Source organism: Equus asinus, chromosome 26, assembly GCF_041296235.1.
Source record: "Equus asinus isolate D_3611 breed Donkey chromosome 26, EquAss-T2T_v2, whole genome shotgun sequence".
Taxonomy (NCBI): domain Eukaryota; kingdom Metazoa; phylum Chordata; class Mammalia; order Perissodactyla; family Equidae; genus Equus; species Equus asinus.
The window spans coordinates 22,469,453-22,492,161 of NC_091815.1; the positions used below are offsets into that span (position 1 = coordinate 22,469,453).

Here is a 22,709-nt window from a genome sequence, read left to right on the forward strand (position 1 = left end):
CTCTCAGTCTCCAGCACAATCTGACTCACATCACACTCCCCACAGTCCTCCCTTCCCCTGCAGAGGACACTTGGACACGGACACACGACCGTGAAGTAAGCGTCACACTCCTGAACTCTCTTGAGCATCAGCCGGGTTGTCACGGCCACTGCGTTCGGGCCAGAGCTCTGTCTAACAAATCTGGACCCCACCTCCTGGCCTTCAGAGCCTTTTCAACCCTGGACTACATTTCTCGGAAGGCATCACTGCAAGACACAACCTCTGGTAACCTCTTTGGGATCTTCTGGAACCTCTGGGGACTCACTTGAGTAAACCGAAATAAGTCAGCTTACACGGTAGTAGCGTGAGACCCAAGGTTCAAGCAAGGGAGCCCCAGGGCTCGCCCAATTCCAGAGCGCAGGTCGTGGCCACTGTCTAGGGATTCTGTTCCATCAGTCCGGTTCATGCTTTTAAACTACATTTCCCAGAGGCCACCGCGTCCCTGCGCCATTTCGTACCCTTACTCCGTTACGCTCGCTGCAAGCATCCAGTCTGCAGCGGCCAGGTGAGTGGACGGCCTCACTGGGAGCCGCACCTGCATTTGGGTTGGAGAATCCAGCAAGAAGTTCCCATATGGTGCTGGGAATAGCGGTGTCCCGGCTGGGGCTCGGTGCTGACAGGGGTCCGGAGGATCCCGGCTCTGCACTGCATTTCTCCAGGTTAATTCCTCACGGAAGTCGGCCTTGCCGCTGCGGAGTGGCTATGCCCTTCGCCGCTGGCAAAATTGGCACCGTCACTTCGGTGTCGAGCGGCGGGGAGCTGGAGCTCTATGTGTGTTCCTCCGCACTGGAAGCGTGAGTGTGCACCTGCTGCGTCTCTCCGCCGGCAAAATCGGGGCCGTGACTGGTTCCGGGCTGACGGGAGCGGGGAGACATTACCGTTATCGTTCCGCCGCTCTGGCTGTGAGTGTGCGCGCGCGCTGCTGTGGCCGCGTGGCCGGCTCCCCTGCCGCCTTCTGACCGTCTTGGCTGCTGGGACCTTCCTCGCTGTGTACTCTACCCCCGCGTAGCGGAGACAGGGTTGAGAATCGCGCGGTTCGGGCTGCCGCAGTTCCTTCACTTGAGTGTACAGAGACCGAGGCTGTTTGGAAGCTGCCCCTGTGATCAGGCTTTACGCCTGCACGTGCCCCACGGAGGGAGAAGACCGCCAGACTAGGATGCCCCCTTCTAATGGGAGCCCTGTGGGGAACGCTAATCTCTGTCTCTCTGGCCTGAAGCTGTTGTGGGACATGGTCCTAAATTGTTTTGTCGGCTCAGAGAAAGGCTTGATATCCTATGATTATTTTTTCTCCGTTCTCCGTTTTCCAACAGAGGCACACAGAGGAAAGGAAAAGAATATTGCGCATCTAAAAGGCGTGCTTAAAATAAGTTGCCGTTTTCTTTCTTCCCTCAAGTTTCTTCCTTTTCAAGATATTGCTACCTCGTTCAATGACTGGTCCTTAGGCACTGCTGTCCCCGTAAATGCTGGCGCTCCAGGGTTGGGCTCACTGGTCTCGCTCCACTCCCCAACTACGCTACGCCTGTCCTTTCCACCCAATGACACATCAGTCTTCTCTGGTCTAAGATTTTTGATGAAAGATAACCATACTTTCTGGAGAAAATTTGAAGACTTTTAATTTGATTTTATTATGGAAATTTTCAAGCAGGGTAGAAAATAATACAAATCCCAGTGAGCCCAACACCTAGCTATGGTTTAAAACATTTGTAAATATCCTTATATCTGTCCTTTTTTTCTATAGTATTTCAAGATTATATTATTTTATCCATATGTATGCATATATAACCAAAAAGGACATTTTAATTTCTATTTATTTTTTTAGTTCATAATAGTTTACATCATTGTGAGACTTCAGTTGTACATTCTTTCTTTTTTTTTGAGGAAGATTAGCCCTGAGCTAACATCTGCTGCCAATCCTCCTCTTTTTGCTGAGGAAGACTGGCCCTGGGCTAACATCCGTGCCCATCTTCCTCTACTTTGTATGTGGGACGCCTTCCACAGCATGGCTTGCCAAGTGGTGCCATGTCCACACCGGGGACGCAAGCTTGTGAACCCTGGGCTGCCAAAGCGAAACATGTGAACTTAACTGCTGTGCCACCGGACTGGCCCTTGTACATTATTTTTTAACTGTCACCACATAAGTGCTGCCGTTCAGCCCCTGTGCCTACCCCCCCACCCCTTTACCCTGGTAACCAGTGAACTGTTTGCTTTGTGCCAGTGTTTGTTCATATTCCACATATGAGTGAAATCATCTAGTGTTTGCCTTTCTCACTCTGTCTTATTTCAATTAGCATAATTCCCTCCAGGTCCTTCCATGTTGTTGCAAATGGGATGATTTTGTCTTTTTTTATGGCTGAGTAGTATTCCATTGTCTATATACACCACATCCTCTTTGTCTAATCAGAAGTCACTGGGCACTTGCATTGTTTCCATGTCTTGGCATTGTTGTGAACAGTGCTGCAATGAACATAGGGGTGCATATCTTACTTTGGATTGTTGATTTCAAATTGCTTGGGTAGATACCCAGTAGTGGGATAGCTGGGTCCTATGGTAGTTCTATTTTTAGTTTTTTGAGGAATCTCCATACTGTTTTCCACAGTGGTTGTACCAGTTTGCATTCCCACCAGCTGTGTGTGAGGATTCTCTTCTCTCCACACCTTCTCCAACATTTGTTATTTTCAGTCTTAGTGATTATAACCATTTTAACAGGTGTAAGGTGGTATCTTACTGTAGTTTTGATTTGTATTTCCCTGATGATTAGTGATGTTGAACATCTTTTCATGTGTTTATTGGCCATCTGTATGTTTTCTTTGGAAAATGTCTGTTCATCTCCTCTGCCCATTTTTTGATTGGGTTGTTTGTTTTTTGATTATTCAGTTGTGTGAGTTCCTTGTATATTATGGAGATTAACCTCTTATCAGACATATGATTTGCAAATATTTTCTCCCAGTTGGTGGATTGTCTCTTTGTTTTGATCCTGGTTTCTTTTGCATTGCAGAAGCTCTTTAGTCTGATGAACTCCCACTTGTTTATTTTTTCTTTTGTTTCCGTTGTCTGAGAAGACACGGTATTTGAAAAGATCCTTTTAGTTCAGTGTCAAAGAGTGTACGATCTATATTATCTTCCAGGAGTTTTATGGTTTCAGGACTTATCTTCAAGTCTTTGATCCGTTTTGAGTTTATTTTTGTGTATGGTGTGAGATAATGGTCTACCTTCATTCTTTTGCATGTGGCTGTCCAGTTTTCACAACACTATTTATTGAAGAGACTATCTTTTCTCCCTTGTATGTTCTTGGCACCTTTCTCGAAGAATAGCTGTCTGTAAATGTGTGGTTTTATTTCTGGGCTTTCAGTTCTGTTCCATTGATCTGTGTGTCTGTTTTTGTACCAGTACCATGCCGTTTTGACCACTATGGCTTTGTAGTATATTTTGAAGTAAGAGATTATGATACCTCCAGCTTTGTTCTTTTTTCTCAGGATTGCCTTAGCAATTCAGGGTCTTTGGTTGCCCCATATGAATTTTAGGATTCTTTGTTCTATTTCCCTAAAGAATGTCATTGGGATTCTGATTGGGATTGCATTGAATCTGTAGATTGCTTTGGGTAGTATGGACATTTTAACTATATTTATTCTTCCAATCCATGTCTTTCCATCTCTTTATGTCATTGTCAGTTTCTTTCAGTAATGCCTTATAGTTTTCACTGTATAAGTCCTTCACATCCTTGGTTAAATTTATTCCTGGGGACTTTATTCTTTTAGTTGCAATTGTAAATGGAATTGTATTCTTGAGTTCTCTTTCTGTAAGTTCGTTATTAGAGTATAGAAAAGCAACTGATTTTTGTAAGGTGATTTTGTACCCTGCAACTTACTGTAGTTGTTAATTATTTCTATTAGTTTCCTGATGGATCCTTTGGGGTTTTCTATATATAAGATCATGCCATCTGCAAACAGTCAGAGTTTCACTTCTTCATTTCCTATTTGGATTCCTTGTATTCCTTCTCTTGGCTAATTGCTCTGGCCAAAACCACCAGTACTATGTTGAATAAGAGTGGTGGTAGTGGGCATCCTTGTCTTGTTGCTGTTCTCAGGGGGATGGCACTCATTTTTTGCCCATTGAGTATGATGTTGGCTGTGGGTTTGTCATATATGGCCTTTATTCTGTTGAGGTAGTTTCATTCTATCCCCATTTTGTTAAGAGTTTTTCTTATAAATGGCAGTTGGGTCTTGTCAAATGCTTTCTCTGCATCTGTTGAGATGATCATGTGGTTTTGATTCCTCAGTTTGTTGATGTGGTGTATCACGTTGATTGACTTGCAGATGTTGAACCATCCTTGTGTCCCTGGTATGAATCCCACTTGATCGTGATGTATGATCCTTTTGATGTATTGCTGAATTTGGTCTGCCAAAATTTTATGAGGATTTTTGCATCTATGTTCATCAGCGATATTGGCCTGTAGTGTTCCTTTTTTGTGTTGTCCTTGTCAGGCTTTGGTATCAGAGTGATGTTGGCCTCGTAGAATGTGTTAGGAAGTGTTCCATCTTCCCTAATTTTTTGGAATAGCTTGAGAAGGATAGGTATTAAGTGCTCTCTGAAAGTTTGGTAGAATTCACCTGGAAAGCCATCTGGTCCTGGGCTTTTATTCTTTGGGATGCTTTTGATTGCTGTTTCAATCTCTTTCCCTGTAATTGTAATAGATTCTCTATTTCTTCTTGATTCAGCTTTGGGAAGTTGTAAGAGTCTAAGAATTTATCCATTTCCTCTAGGTTATCCATTTTGTTGGCATGTAGTTTTTTGTAGTATTCTCTTATGATCCATTGTATTTCTGTGGAGTCTTGTTATTTCTCCTCTTTCATTTCTGATTTTGTTTATTTGAGCTTTCTCTCTTTTTTTCTTTGTAAGTCTGGCTAGGGGTTTGTCAATTTTATTTATCTTCTCAAAGAACCAGCTCTTGGTTTCATTGATCCTTTCTACTGCCTTTTTTGGTTCAATAGTATTTATATCTGCTCTGAATTTTATTATTTCTCTCCTTCTGCTGACTTTGGGCTTTGTTCTTTTTAAAATTCAGTTAGGTGTAATTTGAAATTGCTTATTTGGGATTTTTCTTATTTGTTAAGGTGAGCCTGTTTTGTGTTGAATTTCCCTCTTATACTGCTTTTGCTGCATCCCATATGAGTTGGTATGCTATGTTTTCATTTTCATTTGTCTCCAGATAGTTTTTTGATTTCTCCTTTTATTTCTTCAGTGATCCATTGCTTCTTCAATAGCCTGTTGTTTAGTCTCCACGTCTTTGTCCCTTTCTCACCTTTTTTCTTGTAATTAATTTCTAGCGTTATAAGATTATGATTGGAAAAGATGCATGTTATTATTTCAATCTTGTTAAATTTATTGAGGTTGCCTTGTTTCCAAACATTTGGTCTGTCCTTGAGAATGTTTCATGTGCACTTGAGAAGAATGTGTATTCAGCTGTTTTTGGGTGGAGCAGTCTATTAAGTCCAACTGGTTTAGCCTTTCATTTAATTCCACTCTTTCCTTGTTGATTTTCTGTCTGGATGATCTATCCATCGATGTTAGTGGGGTGTTGAGGTCCCCTGTTATTATAGTATTATTATTAATATCTTCTTTTATGTTTGTTACTAGTTACTTTATGAACTTTGGTGCTCCTGTGTTGGGTGCATCAATATTTATAAGTGTTATCTCTTCTTGATGGAGTGTCCCTTTGATCATTATATACAGCTCTTCTTTGTCTCTCTTTACCTGTCTTATCTGGAAGTCTGCTGTGTCTGATCTAAGTATGGCAACATCTGCTTTCTTTTGTTTGCCATTAGCTTAGAGTATTGTCTTCCACCCCTTCACTCTGAGCCTGTGTTTGTTGTTGGAGCTGAGGTGTGTTTCCTGGAGGCAGAAAATTGTTGGATCTTGTTCTTTAATCCATCTTGCCACTCTGTGTCTTTTTATTGGATAATTCAACCCATTTACATTTAGGGTGATTATTGATGTAGGAGGGCTTAATTCTCTCATTATATCACTTGTTTTTTGGTTTTCCTGCATTTCCTTTATTTCACGTCCTGTGTGTTTTGGTCTACCCATTGAATTGTATAGTTTTTAATTATGTATTTCTTTGTTTTTTCCTTATTTATTTTTTGTATCTCTGTTCTGCTTTTTAGTTTATTGGCTACCTTGAAGTTTGTATTCAGAATCTCATGTATAAGATAGTCCATTTTCTGAGGGCCTCTTATTTTCTTAGTCTAAATAGATTCAGTCCCTTTCTTCCTCCCCTCTAAGTTGTTTTTCTCATATCTTATTCCGTCTTGTGTTGTGAGTTTGTGGTTAAAATGACAAGATTATCTTTGTTTTTGGTGTTTTCCTTCCCTTTAGCTTAATGCTATACTTGAGTATTTGCTATCTTATTCCTTTTTGTTTTTTAAAGATTGGCACATGAGCTAACAACTGTTGCCCATCTTCTTTTTTTTTTCTGCTTTTTCTCCCCAAATCCCACCAGTACATAGTTGCATATTTTAGTTGTGGGTCTTCTAGTTGTGGCATGTGGGATGCCACCTCAGCATGGCCAGATGAGTGGTTCCACGTCCATGCCCAGGATCCGAATCAGTGCAGCCCTGGGCTACTGAAGCGGAGACTGTGAACACAACCACTCAGCCACGGGGCTGGCCCATGCTATTCTATTGTGATTCTGTCTACCAATTTATCTCCTTACTCTGTGTTTTGTGACCCCTTTCTCTCCTCTGTCTTTTTTTTATAGGTATGAGAGACTTTGAGGATTTCTTGGGGGCAGGGTCTTGTGGCTACGAAGTCCCTTAACTTTAGTTTGTCTGTGAAAGTTTTTATTTCTCCTTCATATCTGAAAGATATTTTTGCTGGATAGAGTATTCTTGGTTGAAGATTTTTGTCTTTTAAAGGTTTGGATATGTCATTCCATTCTCTCCTAGCTTGTAAGGTTTCTGCAGAGAAATCTGCTGAAAGCCTGATAGGGGTTCCTTTGTAGGTTATTTTCTTCTGCCTTGCTGCCCTGAGGATTCTTTCTTTGTCATCCATTTTTTCCAGTTTTACTGCTATATGCCTTGCAGTAGGTCTATTACATTGACAAATCTAGGAGATCTGAAAGCTTCCACCACACAGATTTCCCTCTTTTTCCTTGGGTTTGGGAAGTTCTCTGCTATTATTTCTTTGAACACACTTTCTGCTCCATTCTCCTTCTTGAATACCTATAATTCTTATTTTGAGTCGGATATTTCTTGGAGACTTTCTTCATTTCTTCTTAGTCTTACTTCTCTCTCCTCCTCTGTCTGGAGCATTTCAACATGTCTGTCTTTGATTATGCTAATATGCTCCTCTATGATGTCCACTCGAGCATTCAGGGAATCCATATTTTGTTCTCTCTCTTCCATTGTCTCTTTCATCTCTAATATTTCTGATTGATTCTTCTTTATAGTTTCAATCTTTTTTGTGAAGGAGCTTCTGTACTTGTTGAATTGTTTCTCTACATGCTCTTTTACCTCATAGAGTTTTTTGATGATAGCTGTTTTGAATTCATTGTCATTTAGATTACATATTTCTGTGTCCTCAGGACTGAATTCTGGGTACTTGTCGTTTTCCCTCTGTTCTGGAGATTTGATGTAGTGTCTGATATTGCTAGAGGAGGTGCGTCGGATCTTATGCATTCTGCATTCTGATATTATTTGGTTGCAGTTACCACCTATTGCCACTGGGTTTGGGGTCGAGAGCCACATATTCTGAGCCCTCTGCCTTCAGCCAAGATCCCAGGCCATGGAGCGGGCGTTGGCCAAGTGGAGGGTGGGGCACCTTCTCCTGCATGCAGTCTAGGCTTTCTCACTCTGCTGTTGCTAACTGGTCTCCTGGGGTGTTGGCTTGATGAGGTCACCCCCTGTGAAAGCTTTTGCCCCAGGAGAGGGCTTCCCTCTGGGCTGAAAGGGCCCTAGGGAGTCCTTGATGTTCCCACGAACAAGTGTCTCCTCCCCCATTGCTTCCCTCAAGGAACCTCTCCTGGTCGCACATTGCAGTCTTTAGGGGAGGGAGCCAAGTTCTCTCTTACCCTGTTCTGGCTCCTCTGAGGGGGGCTCCAGCCTCTCTGCCCTCTGTCGTATGGCTGCATGTCTCTGTGACATTTTTGTGTTGTGTTAGGATGTCCTCTGTTACAGTATGGTTGCCCCTTTCTGTTGTATGTTGGAGGGGAGAGAGTCCCGGGCACGTGCACTCCACCATGATGATCTACTGTGGTTTTCTCCATCATATTTTTAAATAACCACCACGATGTTATCTCAACTTTAAAAACTAACAATAATTCCATAATATGACATACCCAGTACATATTCTAATTTCCCCAGTTCTTTCAAAGAAAGATTTTTACAATTGGTTTGTTCTAATCGTGATCCAGATAAAATCCACACATTGCATTTAGTTGTTAAACCTCTTAAGTTTCTTTAACCCATAACAGTTTCCTGCCTCTTTTTTGCTTTTGTTTTATTTGAATTGGTGCCATTGATTTGTAAAAGAACTAGGTTATTTGTTTTTTGTACATTCTTTAGCTATTTTCTTCCTTGTGGTGTCATATAATTTGTTTCCCTATGCCCCATATTTCTGTAAATGGGTAGTTAGATCTAGAGGCTTGATCAGATTCAAATTATATTTTGCCTAAATCACATTTTCAGGCAAAAATAGTTCATAGCTGGTGCTGTGTACTTCATATTACATCACATCCTGAGGCTCTTAAAGTCTGGTGTCCTACCTCTGGTGATGCCATATTGATCAGTGTTCAAGTGCTGTCCCCTTAATCCTTCCTTTATAAAGTTCTCCCTCTTTCACCTGAAGCATACATTCTCAATGGTGGAATGAGGGATATTGCCCCAGGGGGGTGAAACTTGGTTCTTGGCAGAGAGGGGGACAAAACTCTTAGATATTACAATGGCCCTCCAAGGGCCACAGTATGTAAACACATACAGTATATCCATGGTATTAGAATTTCATGGGTCCATGGTGGCAGTTATGAAAAATGGTGTCTAAAAATGTTCTTTGGGAGCTAATAATGAAAAAAAAAAAAGTTAAGAAACACTGACCAGAAGGGTGTAACATCCATTTATCATTGATGCTATTTCATTAAGGGTTACATATAGAGATGTTTTTTTTTTAAAGATTGGCACCTGAGGTAACAACTCCTGCCAATCTTTTTTTTCTGCTTTCTCACCCCAAATCCCCCCAGTACATAGTTGTGTGTTTTAGTTGTGGATCCTTCTAGTTGTGGCATGTGGGACGGTACCTCAACATGGTCAGATGAGTGGTGCTATGTGCACGCCCAGGATCAGAACTAGCGAAACCCCAGGCTGCCAAAGCAGAGACCGTGAACTCAACCACTCGGCCGCGGGGCTGGCCCCACATATAACGATTTTAAGAAATTCTCTCAATTCCTTCTACATTTCTTACCTAGAGTTCTGTAAGAACTTTTTTTCATCAACTGTTTGGTTATCCTAAAACTCAGTTCATATGGAAGGGCAAGATAATAAATTTGATTCTTTCCCTTTACACATTAGTTTTCAGAGAAATGAATTGGTGCCCTACAGCATCTTAAACAGTCCTGAAAGTGAGTGAACGAGTTTATTTGAGTAACACGTGACTCATGGGTTTTTAAAAATACATTTGATATGTTTCAAACAATTGTAATCATTATTCGTTTTTTTTTTAAGATCTTATTTTTCCTTCTTCTCCTCAAAGCCCCCAAGTACATAGTTGTATATAGTTTTTAGTTGTGGGTCCTTCTGGTTGTGCTATGTGGGACGCCACCTCAGCATGGCTTGATGAGCGGTGCCATGTCTGTGCCCAGGATCTGAACCAGCGAAACCCTGGGCTGCTGAAGCGGAGCGCTTAATCCCAACCACTCAGCCATGGGGCCGGCCCTTCATTATTCTTTTTTAATTTAAAACTGCCCTCTCTCTAGTCATTGGGAGCCCTTTCCAGTTGGCTCCTAGGTCTTTCTGAGATGATTTTATTAGAATTGATAGTTATTTGCTTTCTAGAACAACAAGCTGTCCCAACTTCACCTTGTACATTTCCTGTGCAAGACTGGAAATGAGCCATTTCTCTAAGGAGTTCTGGTTCCTCTTATGGGGCATGGTGTATACAGACCACAGTCTGGATATTAGGGGTATTTATTGCCATAGGGCTCTCATTTCTTTTAGGCCTTTTCAGTGTACAAAGCTAATAAAAACTTGTTTTGAAAGTATAAACCATAAATCATGAATTCATAATCATATTTCCATTAAGACCAAAGATAACAGGGTTTTTAGTTGATTTTATACTTGTATCTCTCTCCTTTTTTTTTTTTAAAGATTTTATTTTTTTCCTTTTTCTCCCCAAAGCCCGCCAGTACATAGTTGTACATTCTTTGTTGTGGGTCTTTCTAGTTGTGGCATGTGGGACGCTGCCTCAGTGTGGTTTGATGAGCAGTGCCATGTCCGCACCCAGGATTTGAACGAACGAAACACGGGGCTGCCTGCAGCGGAGTGCACGAACTTAACCACTCGGCCACGGGGCCAGCCCCATCTCTCTCCTTTTATACTAACAATCTCAGTTGCTAACAACATTCATATAATTCATTTGCTTTACCCTAAAATAGTTACAATGGTTTCAAAACAACAGTAACAACACTACTACTAACTATCAGGACAGGGAATGTATTTTACATTTCTTTGGTTATCATATTTTCTAGATTGAAGGTTCATATGTTGCATTTGGTCATGTCTCTTTAGTCTCTTAATCAAGAATACATGTTCTCATACAACTGATTTTTTTTAAATTTTGTTTTGGTATAATATCACACTTACAGAAAAGTTGCCCCCACAATAGTAGAAAGAGCTCTCATATGCTCTTATAGATTTACCAATTATTAACATTTTACTTTTTTGTTTGCTCTTTCTCTTTACATACGTACTTTTTTCTGAACTATTTAGTAGTAATTTTCAGACATCATGTTCCTTTATCCATAAACACATGAGTGTAGTTTCTAAGTACAAGGGTTATCACTGGAGTTTATTTATTAAAATCAGGAAATGTCACATGGATATAATAATGACCTAATTCAGAGTTCTTAGAAGAATTTCACCAGCTGTCCCAGTACTGTCCTTTATAGCCTTCTTTCCCCTGATCTGGGATCCATTCCAGAATCAAGTGTAGGATAAAACATTTCATTTAGTTATCACATCTCTTTAGTCTCCTTTAACCTGAAACAATTCCTGGGCCTTTGATCCTTCATGATCTCGACATTTTTGATGAGTACAGGCCAGTTATTTTGCAGACTGTCCCTCAATCTGTGTGTGTTTGATGTTGCCTCCTGATTTGATTCAAATTCTGCACTTTGGCAGGAGTATTGCTTCAGTTGCTTGCCCACTACCTTCAGTGAGCTGCTTTTTGTATTCTGTCCAGATTCAATAGCACTTCCTGTAGGGAGCTTAGTCCAGTAGGATCTTAAGCATCGTTGGAATTGGAAGTCTTCTCAGTTTAGTTTCAATTTGGATTTCTCTTATTTAAATGAGGTTGAACATCTTTCAAATGTTTAATGGCCCATTGGCTTTTCTCTTTTTATGGATTGTCTTTTTTTTGTCTTGTCCATTTTTAATAATGATTTTTTTTATCTTTCTCTTGATTTTTAAAATAAAGCCCCTTTGATCTTAGGAAGAGTTACCCTGTTTTATTTAAGTTGCAAATATTTTCTCCCAATTTGTTGTCTGTGTTTGTATTCTTTTCTCCATGCAATTTTTAAATGTATCCATTTGACTGTAAGACATAGTTAGAAAGGCCTTTCCCCTCTCAAGTTAAAAGGAACTCGGCCACTTTTTTTCTGTAATTGCTGTGGTCTGAATGTCTGTCCCCTCACAAAAAAATCATATATTGAAACCCTAATGCCCCAAGTGATGATATTAGGAGGTGGGGGCCTTTGGGAGGTAATTAGATCATGAGGGCAGATCTCTCATGAAGGAGATTAATGCACTTATTATAAAAGAAGCCCAAGAGAGTTCCCTTGCCCCTCCACTCTGTGAGGAGACAATGAGAAGTCTGTGACCCAGGAGAGGTCCCTCCTCCCTCAGCCACGCTGGCACACTTATCTCAGACGTCCAGCCTCCAGAGCTGTGAGAAATAAATTTCTCTTGTTAACAAGCTGCCTCGTCTATGAGATTTTGTTCTAGGAGCCCGAACAAACTAAGACAAGCATTTTTACGATTGCATTTTATAATATTTAGATCTCTTATCCATTTGGAGTTAATCCTGGTATGTAGTATAAAACATAAATCCAATTTACCTTTTTCTAATACCTTTTATTAAACAACCCATCTTTCCCCAGGGATCAGAAATTCTATTGTTCCATTAATCTGTATGTCTCTTCATGTACCAGTGTCTACTATTTTAATGATAGGGACTTTATAGTATCTTTTAAATCTCTGCTTTCTTTTTTTTTCAGGAATTTTTCTGGCTGTTCTTTTTTTATTTTCTTGCTTGTTGAATTTAAATTTAATGTGTCTGCTTCCATACTTGCTAGCATTTTTATTGGTATCGTATTTAATTTATATATCAAATATCCTATCCACTCACAGAGAATTAACCTCCTTATAATATATCATTTTAGCCCATGTATTCTCAATGAGGGTGATACTGCTTCCAAGGGGGTGAAATTGGTCTCAGGGAGGGTGCAAAATCTTAGATACTACAATGGTTTGTGGCTCTCCAAAGCTCAATTTTACCCAACACAATCTTATTCTTCATTATTTACTCTCTCATTGGCATTTCTTGGGTATCCACGAGCAGCATTGACACTGAGGGCGTGGAAGATATATGTTTGCAAGATTAGTGCTACCAGAAAAGATCAGTGCCATAAAACTATGGCAAATAGGTGGCTGTGAAGGGAGGACTTTCAGTCGATTGCTCAACTTGAGGTCCTATCACAAGAGGTAGCCTGCCATGTGCCCATTGGCTGCCTTATGGATGCTGTTTATATGTGATTGTGCTTTTGTGTCTGACTTGGACTTTGAGAATTAAATAAAAATTGTTTTATTATTCTGCAAAAGTTATTCAACGTGTTGATAAAAAACAAATTTGGACTTATGTAAGGAGAGACTTTATTCAAAGGATCACTGCAGTGAAGGAAGAGAGACTAGTTGGGAGAACACTGATGACCATGAGATCTGCAAGCATCTCAAAGGTCGGATAGCAAAGAATTTTCTTTTATAGGGAAGGTAAACAGGACAGAAAGAAGTGGATGTGGGAGTGGCATGAGTGGGTGAACTGTTGTGTAGATGTTCTCTGTGGTCAGCTGGGGAGGGGCTGGAGTCATTGTTAAGAATGTTCTACATTCCTCTGCTGGCCCAGGATCAAGGGTAGGCCAAAGTTCAAGGGCCTGGGAGAAGGAGGGAAGCCTGACTAAAGTATGGTCAAGTGAGGTTATCAGACATTTTCTCCAGATTGGTCAATGGGGTCAAACAGCTCAGCTAATCATTGATGAGACAAGGAATGGCAACTTGGAGGGTCTGTCTGTCCTTGTCATAGGTTAAAAAAAAGGGGGTCGTCCTCCAGTCTTAGAAAATAAGTTACATGGGGAAGGGAGGTTCTTTGCATTCAGCTGTTCTCCAGTACACAAAGGGCGAGGGGATCCCTCTCATCCTGGCTAGTTCTTAGGATTATAGGGCTTGGGTAAAGTTAACCATTGTCAAACCCATCAATTATGTCAGGTGCTGAAAAGTAAAGATGTCCACAATATCTAAATGAAGATCAAGCAACTAGTTCAAAGTTTCTTCTATCTAGCAAAAGTTAAGTTCACTAAAAATAATTTTTAAGAAATTAATTTTTCAATCATTTTACTTTTTGCTGGAAAAGAACAGTTCTGAATGATATTTAAAAAATTTGATTACATTGTGTATATTATGTACTTATATAAAGTGCTAATTTCCGTATGTATTATAATGTTACAATTTATTTAAGTAAATTACATTAAAAGTTACTTAGCAAATAGTTATAAAGTTAGGGTTAATGTTAATAGCTTTTTAATTTTGTCAATGAAAATAATCCATAACCAATCCATAAATGAAAATTTGGCTGAGTTTATTCTGAGCTGAAATCTGAGGACCATGGCCCTGGGCCTTTCTTCCCGAAGGAAGAAAGGGCACCAAAGAAATGAGATGTACAGAGTGGTTATATACCCCCAAAGAGGGTGCTTTACATATGATTGAAATGTCCCTCCCACAATAGTCACAAGATTGCCCTGTCCGCACAGCACTTGATGGACACAGCAGGTAGTGGGTCTGCTATCTTGGTGGGCGTAGCAGGAGGCAAGTCTATTGTCTCGAGCTGGGCGGTCACAGGTGAGCGCAGCACTCAGTTTCTAGCCTAAGGAAAGATGCTTAATCCTTAAGGAGACGCCAAAGTTGGGAGGGGGAGGGAGGTTGCACCTTTATCTCAAGGGTCTTTGCTCTTGCCAGAGGGAATCTCTAAAGCAGATATACAATGCATGCTCAATGGCCTTGGTCAGGCCCTTTTGGAAAGACAAGGTCAGGCCGAATTAGGTTTATACCACATGGCTTCCTCATATTCTCCAATATATCCTATTGCTTGCCATTTTTACTTGTCAATTTAATTAATTTATTATTTTTTTGCTGAGGAAGATTTGCCTTGAGCTAACATCTGTGCCAGTCTTCCTGTGTTTTGTATGTGGGTCGCCATCAGAGCATGACCACTGACAAGAGGTGTAGGTCTGTGCCGGGGAACTGAACCCTGGCTGCCAAAGTGGACCGCACTGATCTTAACCACTAGGCCATGGGGTGGGCCTAATAGCTTTCTTATTTTAATTTAGCTTTTTACTTAAAATTTTTATTACTCATTCTTAACCTGTATTGAATAAAATGAGTGAGCACTATTCTTATTCTTTTTATTTATAAAGCTCTGATATACATACAGTACATAAAAAATGTATACAGTATATCTGTCCTATTGAAATTTCCTGTTCGGGGGGGGGGGTGATTAAGAAAAAAACAAGTTTAAAAAGGCGCCTCAGAGGGGCAATAATGAAAAAGCTGTTGATAAGCATTGTTCTAGCCATTTGTTCAAATCTATTTTTATGTCTTTCAGGAGTATTTCAAATGTTTCTTCTTACAGGTTTTATGCATTTCTTGTTAAGCTTATGCCTAGGTGTTTTATCTTTTTTGTGGCTTGTAGCTTTTCTTTTGTTTTATTTTCTATGTAGTTATTGTTTTATATATAAAGGTCATTTCTTTTAATGCTAATCTTCTATCCTGCTGCTTTACCAAGTTCTCTTATTTTTTGTTGTAGCTTTTTTCTTTCGTTGAATCTCATGGGTTTTCAGGCATGCTGTCATATCTCAGACAGAGGGCGTTCTGCCTGTTCTTTTCCTGTTCTTGTTGCTCTTGAGTTCTCTTGTCTTTCTCATTGGCTAATACATCTAATACGATGAGAAATGATAGTGAAAGTAGTGGGTATTCTTGTCTTTTTTCTATCATATCAAACCAGCTTTTTAATGCTGAGAAAATCCCACTTAATCATAGCTATTTTTTTAATGTGCTGTTGGATTTATATTTGCTGGTATTTTATTTCAGATTTTGCATTAATATTTCTGATAAAATACGAAATATATTTGGTTTTTGTCCCTGGTTCCTGGCACAGAGCTCCTAACACCCTTGGAATTTTCTGAGTGATAGGAGTGTCTTTTGTCACTCATAATGATCACGCCCGAATTTGTGTTAATGAGGTGCTTGGGTTGGGGCCCTTAGATTGCCTCACTTTCTGGGCTGGTCACCAGAAAGACCAAGTGATTAGAAGGTTGGAACTTTCCAACCCACCCACTGACCTCCAGGAAAGGGGTGGGTGGGACTGGAGGTTAAGCTCTATAAAAACTTTTGAACTAGGAGATACCATGAGCTTCTGGGTTGGTGAACACATTGAGGTGCTTTGCGGCAGCACATGCAGAGAAGGCATTGGAAGCTCCGGGCACCCTCCCTCCCCCATACCTTGCCCTATGCATCTTTTCCATTTGGCTGTTCCTGAGTTGTATCCTTTATAATAAATTGGTAAATGTGAGTAAAGTGTCTTCCTGAGTTCTGTGAGCCATCCTAGCAAACTATCGAACTCCTTAGGAGGAGATTGTTGGAGCCCCCACTTTCTAGCTGGTAGGTTAGGAGCACGCATGCCCTGGAATTTGCGATTGGCTTCTGAAGTCAGGCGTAGTCTTGTGGGACTGAGCCCTAAGCTGTGGGATCAAAGCATCTCGCTTAGTGTGTGGGGCCTGGGGGAGCTGTGTGCTCCCCAGGCTTCCCTGGGCAGGCCCCTATCCTAGAGATGAAATATGCCCTGGAAAACTAGCACCCTCTAGGATCCTGCTCAGCAGCATGGGGATTAAGGAAAAGGCTGGCCTGAATTTCTTCGGGCTGAATCCATTGCTGTAGCTGAATTCCATTGGATTTGTAGGAGGGCTGAAATTTTTCCAAAGCTCTTCACAGAGGGGAAGTAAAAGTGGTTTCAAGATGCTCATTTCGTGGGCCCTGAGGCAAGCCTGATCTCAAGGCTTCTTTTTCCTTCTCCAGCCCTGCCGTCTCTGGACTCTGTACATCTCCAGGAGAGGAGCCCAGAGAATTGATCAGTTCTGACAGTTCTAAAAACCATGCCCCACGTGAGTTGCTCTTTCTTCTTTCCTTCCTGAAGTGTAGTTGTTTTGTCGTGTGGTGTGAACACCAGATTTATTTATCCCCAAAGTTTCTGCCTTGCATAGTCCCCTAAGGGAACTGCTCCCAATTTTCCCACGTTCCAGTGAGTGATCATAGCAAAGAGCTCCATTCTTCTCTAAATGTTTTCCCTGACCAAACAGTGTTTAGATGTTTATTTAGATCATTCTACATTTTTTACATGCAAAGTCTTCTGCCAGGAGCCCTAAGGAAGCAGAATAGCTCCCCTTAGGAGCAATGTTAGTACAATGGTTTGATGAGGCGGTTAAATGGGACACATGGCAAACCTTGATCTCCTCTGCAAACCTAGGTTTTCCACTTGGAAGTGACAGCATTTCTGCTGGATGTTCTCAGTCTCAGTGTGGCAAGATTTTTCTGTGAAACTTTTAAGATTGGGCGGGGAACTGAGAGGGAAGAGATCTTGCCCGTTGTATCATTTCTTCTTGCTGCTGTACCAAAGTGCTACAAACTTAATGGCTTACAACAACACAAGTGTATTTTTTTATACTTCTGGAGATTAGAGTCTGAAATCAGTCTTACAGGGCTGAAGTCAAGGTGTTGACAGGTCTGTGTTCCTTCTGGAGGTTCTAGAGGAGAATCTGTTTCCTTACCTTATCCAGCTGTGAGAGGCTGCCCACATTCCTCAGCTCATGGCTCCGTCCATCTGCAGAGCCAGCAATCGCATCACTCTGACGTCTGCTTTCATTATCACAGCTGCTTTGCTGACTCTTCTGCCACCCTCTATCACTTAAAACACCCTGGAATTACACTGGGCCCGACCAGATAATCCAGGATAATCTCTCCATCTCAAGATCCTTAACTTAGCACATCTGCAGAGTCCCATTTGCCACATAAGGTAACATGTTCACAGGTTCCAGGGATCAGGATCTGGACGTCTTTGGGGGCCGTTATTGTATCCACCACACTCCTCCTGCCCAGGAACCAATAAGAGGATGATCAGCAGTCAAGTTCACTCTGGAGCTGGCCGGAATGTGTCAGTCCTGAGCAATGCCCATGTGCATCTAGGCTGTCATCCATCAGTTTGCTGTAGCCTAGGAACACGGAAAGTTGGAGCAAATAGAACCTGCCAGATGCATGCTCTCTTGAGAATTGTAGATTCTTAGAGCTCAGAGACATTATAGAATTTAATTTAAATCCTCCCAAATAAGCAGATCATTTTATCCATAAAATGGAACTGTCATGTCCATTATATTCAGTGACATAATATTGTGACTTGATGAATTTGAATCTTCAAAAAATTCTTAAGTTATACCCAAATTCTATGTTCTAGCCTAGAGATTTGTTAAAAATTATTTGGAAATATTTTATCAGTTTTCTTTAGCTTTTTCTTTAAAGGGAGAAGAGAAGGAAAGGACTCATATTTATTGAGAATTTATTTATTTATTGAGAATGTGAAAGCTTAATGTGCTGTGTGATTGCATACAATATTTAATTTAATTGGGAAACTGCGTTCATCTGGCCTTTTTCATTCCTGGACCTTTCTGGATAATGGAATTGTCTTATTATACATAGGAAGTTTTGTCTGTGGCAGTAGGAGTGATCAAGGGCACGCTGACACCACAGTTCGGGCACCCACTTTCCTTCAGTGTTACAGGTGTTCAGCCATGGCCTGCTGTTTGTTGTGTCACCCCCTTCCTTCAACACCCTCCTCCTTTTCTCACTTCACCTCAAAATCATTGCCGTATTTTCACAAATAATAAATGGATTTGTTGTTTCAGTGGTTGGTGACTTTCAGGGATGTGGCCATCGACTTCTCTCAGGAGGAGTGGGCGTGCCTGGACCCCGCGCAGAGGGCCTTGTACAGGGACGTGATGCTGGAGAACTACAGCAACCTGATCTCCCTGGGTAAGGTCATCTTACCCAATTTTCGGAATTCGTCTCCCATACTTTCTGCCTCCTTCATGGTGAATTTCTGATTTCTATTCCTAAGGAAAGGTTGGAGTTTTGTAGAGGTAGAAGTGGACAGCTCCACTGTGTACCTTCTGACTTCTCATTCTTCAGACCTTCACATCTTCCTCTGTCAGTGTCTCTCTTTGGTGACACTGGATGTGGACTGGATGTGGATGTGGGACTCCCACACCATGACCATGTCCCATTTCTTTTCTTTTAAGCTGGATGTTCGGTCCCTAAGCCAGATGTGTTTTCCTTATTGGAGCAAGGGAAGGAGCCCTGGATGGTGGTGAGAGCCATGGCAAGAAGACGGAGCTCAGGTGAATAAGGGCTGGTCACAGAGGAGCAGCTAGTGCTCATAGTGCTACAGCTGGTCTGTGAGGTGGCAGCACTTGGAGATGCCTGTGCGAAGCTCTCTCCGAAGGCCTGCAGAAAGAAGACCTGAGACGCAGGGAGAGCAGGAAGGTGACATCAATATGAGTTCCCAAAGGAACTTTCCTTCCAATGCTCATTTACTACTCTTCCTCTCTCTTACGTTCCCCTGTTGTTTTAATGAGGAAGCTACCTTTGGTTTCTTCCAGAGACAATCCTTTTATCTATTTTTTGAATTGAGTTTTATCCCAATTTCTGTTTTTTATTTAAATGTGCATAGGTATCTCTAGCTGGCAAATGTTTATTGAGAGCTTTCTGTGAGCTTACATTAGGATGGTCTGGGATGATTTCTCAGAGGAGGCGACATTTGAACTGAGACCTGAATAAAATTAGCTGAGCCAAATAGGGGAATTATGTGTTCAGACAGTGGGAACAGAAGTGTGAAGGCCCTGCAGGGAGGCTGCACTTCACTTATTTCAGGATCAGCAGCAGGGTCAGTGAGGCTAACAGAGTGAGTGAAAGTGGGAATTAGAGATGAGGTCAGAGAAACAGGCAGGGATCAGATCATGTAAGACCTTGTACGCCATCGCAAGGAGTGAGATTTTATCCTAAGTATGCTAGCGAGCCCTTGGAGGGTTTTGTGCAGATAAGTAAGAGATCTTTGTTTAAAGATCATTCTGGCTGCTGTGTGTAGAGTCAGGGTAAGAATAGAAGCAAGAGGACCAGTTAGTGGACTAGTTCAGGAGTCCACACTGGAGAGAACAGCGGCTCAGAATGGGGTTTAATATGTGGAGGTGGAGAGAATGGGTTATATTTTAATGGTAGAATTAATAAGATCTGCCAAAAGATTGGAAATAGAAAGAGGCATCAGAGTTTGGAAGCCCACAGAAGGAAGTCAAGAGTTACGCATTTGAGATGCCCATTAGATATCCTGATAGAGAAGTCAAATAAGCTTTTGAAAGCCTGCAGGAGGGTAGTCAGGACTAAAGACATAAATGTGGGACTAATCTCTGTATTATGGGAATAGATGAGATTATGGAGAGAATTGTTTAGATGGAGGCCAAGGTAAAGTCCACGCTAAACCATGGGGCATCCCAGCAGTTAGGTGGGAAGAGGAAGAGGATCCAGCAAAGGAAATCGACGAGAAGCCTGAGTACACCGGATCTAGGAAGTAATCGGGAAAGCAGTGTGTGAGAAGCCAAGGGACAGACACGAGGATGGTGTGGTTAACTGTGAAAGACACTGGTAAGAGGTCCAGTAAGATGAAGGCTGAGAACTGGCTATTGGATTTGGCAAGACGAAAGCTATTGGTGACCCTGACAAGTAGGTTTGGAAATGAGAGGAACAAAAACCTGACTGTAGAGGATTAAAAAGAGAATGGGGAAGAAATAGCCAACAATAAAAACTTGAGTGGGACATTGAGTTAACTCACCAGGCAGTGTTGAAGGTCCATTTGAGGAGCCCTCAGAGGTACAAATAGAGTTTGAACGTGTTTTAGAAGTTTTTAATAATAGTACTGTAATAATTAGGACAAAGAAGTATGATTCAAGTTTGTATTTGCAGTATTATTTCAACTACATGAAAGTGCAAGGAAAAAAGCCTGGAAGGAAATACAGCAAAATGTTAATTATGAGGGTGAGAGAGAAAGAGAGAAAGAAAAAAGTACAGATACTTCTTTTGAGAATTTTTGCCAGGAAGGAGTACAGTAAATGGGTAGGAGCTACAGGGTGAACCATCGAATCAAAGGAAAGGTTGTTTTGTTTTGGTTTGAAAGGAGAGTCTTTGATATTAGACAAATGGTACAAGAGTAAATGAGCTAGAAATGTGGGTGGTAGTGGTCAGAAAGGATGGTTGCTTGAAATTGAGCTTTTAGAGGTGTTGTCATTATTGGTAATAACAAGGTCTATTATGTCTACTGTGGGAGAGGGTAGGTGGAGTGAGGTGAGGGAAGACAGTACTTCAGAGGAAGCAGTGTGCTCAAGGTTTCAATCAGAGCAAGAAGGCCAAGAGAGTAATCAGAAGGGAGGCTGAGGTTATGGAGTATTTGCAGAAAGTATACTGTGAGTTCCAGAAGGCCAACTGGTTACAGTGCAGTGGAACATTGGGTCACAATAAAGGAGGTCCACATCTGGAGTGAGGTGAGACTCCTAGTGATGACCAAGCACCCAGGAAGCCAGGGCTATCAGACATCACAGGATCGGTCCTGAGTGGTCTCTTTGGGGAAGGTGGGTACTTATTCCTATTAACCTAAGGGTAGTGGGACTGTCACGCTAAGAGTTTATAGAAGTTGAGACCCGCCAGGAGAAGCCAGCCTTAATAGCAGGTTGTGGAGGTCTCACCAGCACCCAAAGCTATGGGGGCCTCCCTTGTAGGCTGCAGTGGGTAGAGGGGCTGTCTTAATCGAAGAGAGAATTACAGGTGCAGCATTGCTAGGAGTCTGGCCTTGGGGAAGGCTTCTCAGGAATCGCAAAGGTCTGTGAAGTTTCAGGTGAGTCCAAAAGGATGGAAAGCAGGTAGGGAGGCTGAGGGTGCAGGGAAGAGCATTCATGGCAGAGGGAACAGTGCAGTGAAGGCCATTGGTGTATATGAGATATTTAAAGATGGCCCTTGTAGCTGGAGCCTAGAGAGGGAGATGTGACGGGTGAATTTGGAGAGGCTGGCAGGGGCCAGGCCAGGCAGAACCTTCTAGGGGTTATGAAAACAACCTGGTAGGTTGTGATAGCATTTGTTTTTACTTTTTGGTTTTGTTTTGTTCCTTAAATAAAATAACACAGAAGAAGAAATAAAATGTCAGAATGCATCATATGTAGCAAAGATTATTTCATAACTTATTTGTTTTGTTTATGTCTGTGTGTGTATACTCGGTCATAATATAACATGTATCTCTTATTATGAGGTTGCAGTCAAATGCAATTTGAAAAATATAACTAACGAGTTTGCATTTTATCCCCAAAGCATTTGTGAGCTAATGAAGAATCTTAAGTAGGACAGCGACATAATATGTACATATTTAAAATATTGCTCTGACTGCCGGAGGCAGATTAGAAGAAAGGGGCTCCTGACATTGCTGAGTGGGTGACACTGGTTCAAATGAGAAGGGCTTCCGGCTTCCTCAGAGTGTTGGCAGTGGCGTTGGGGATAAGGAAGCAGATTCAAGAGCTACTTAGGAGATAGACTCAGCAGACTTGAGGGGGGTAAGAATAAAAGGGGTCTCCCAAAATGACTTCTGCTTTTAAGACTTCATCTTATTGTCTTCAGTCATCACCCCATTAGCAATTTTCCCACTTACTCTTCCATTAATGTAATGACAATAAAAAGTACTACTATTTAACTGAGTACATTTTTGTACATATCCCTCACCCTCAGCACAGTTCTAAGACTTGGGCATTCTTATCCCACTGGGTTGCCATTTAGCACTTTACCCTGTGTAGTCCCACAGTGCCTCCTACCCCAGAATCATTAGATACATATTTCTTCCCTTTTTTATTATCATGTTACTATAACATGGAGAATAGTTTTGGGTCTAAATTGGATTTATTTGGTCCCTTAATCACTATATTTCAGTTGGTTTCTCTCCTAGTGTTTTGTAAACCATATTGTACTTCTCTGACAGAAAGAAAGTAAAAGCCAGATATTCTTGTCCCA

The 22,709-nt window shown here is 41.4% G+C and overlaps 1 protein-coding gene across 2 annotated transcripts in view; it reads left to right on the top strand.

Annotated features, from left to right (window-relative positions):
* The first annotated feature begins 495 nt into the window (after nucleotides 1-495).
* LOC106836117 (zinc finger protein 571) overlaps nucleotides 496-22,709 on the top strand; it is a 29,947-nt gene continuing 7,733 nt past the window's right edge. The window contains exons 1-4 of one of the 2 annotated variants that reach the window (XM_070499006.1): nucleotides 496-544; nucleotides 16,644-16,729; nucleotides 18,521-18,647; nucleotides 18,914-19,012. In XM_070499006.1, coding sequence (XP_070355107.1) covers nucleotides 16,721-16,729; nucleotides 18,521-18,647; nucleotides 18,914-19,012 — 235 coding nt within the window. In that variant the 5' untranslated portion in view covers nucleotides 496-544; nucleotides 16,644-16,720. The remainder of the gene's footprint in view (nucleotides 545-16,643; nucleotides 16,730-18,520; nucleotides 18,648-18,913; nucleotides 19,013-22,709) is intronic. The other variant, XM_014848751.3, reaches the window with a different exon arrangement.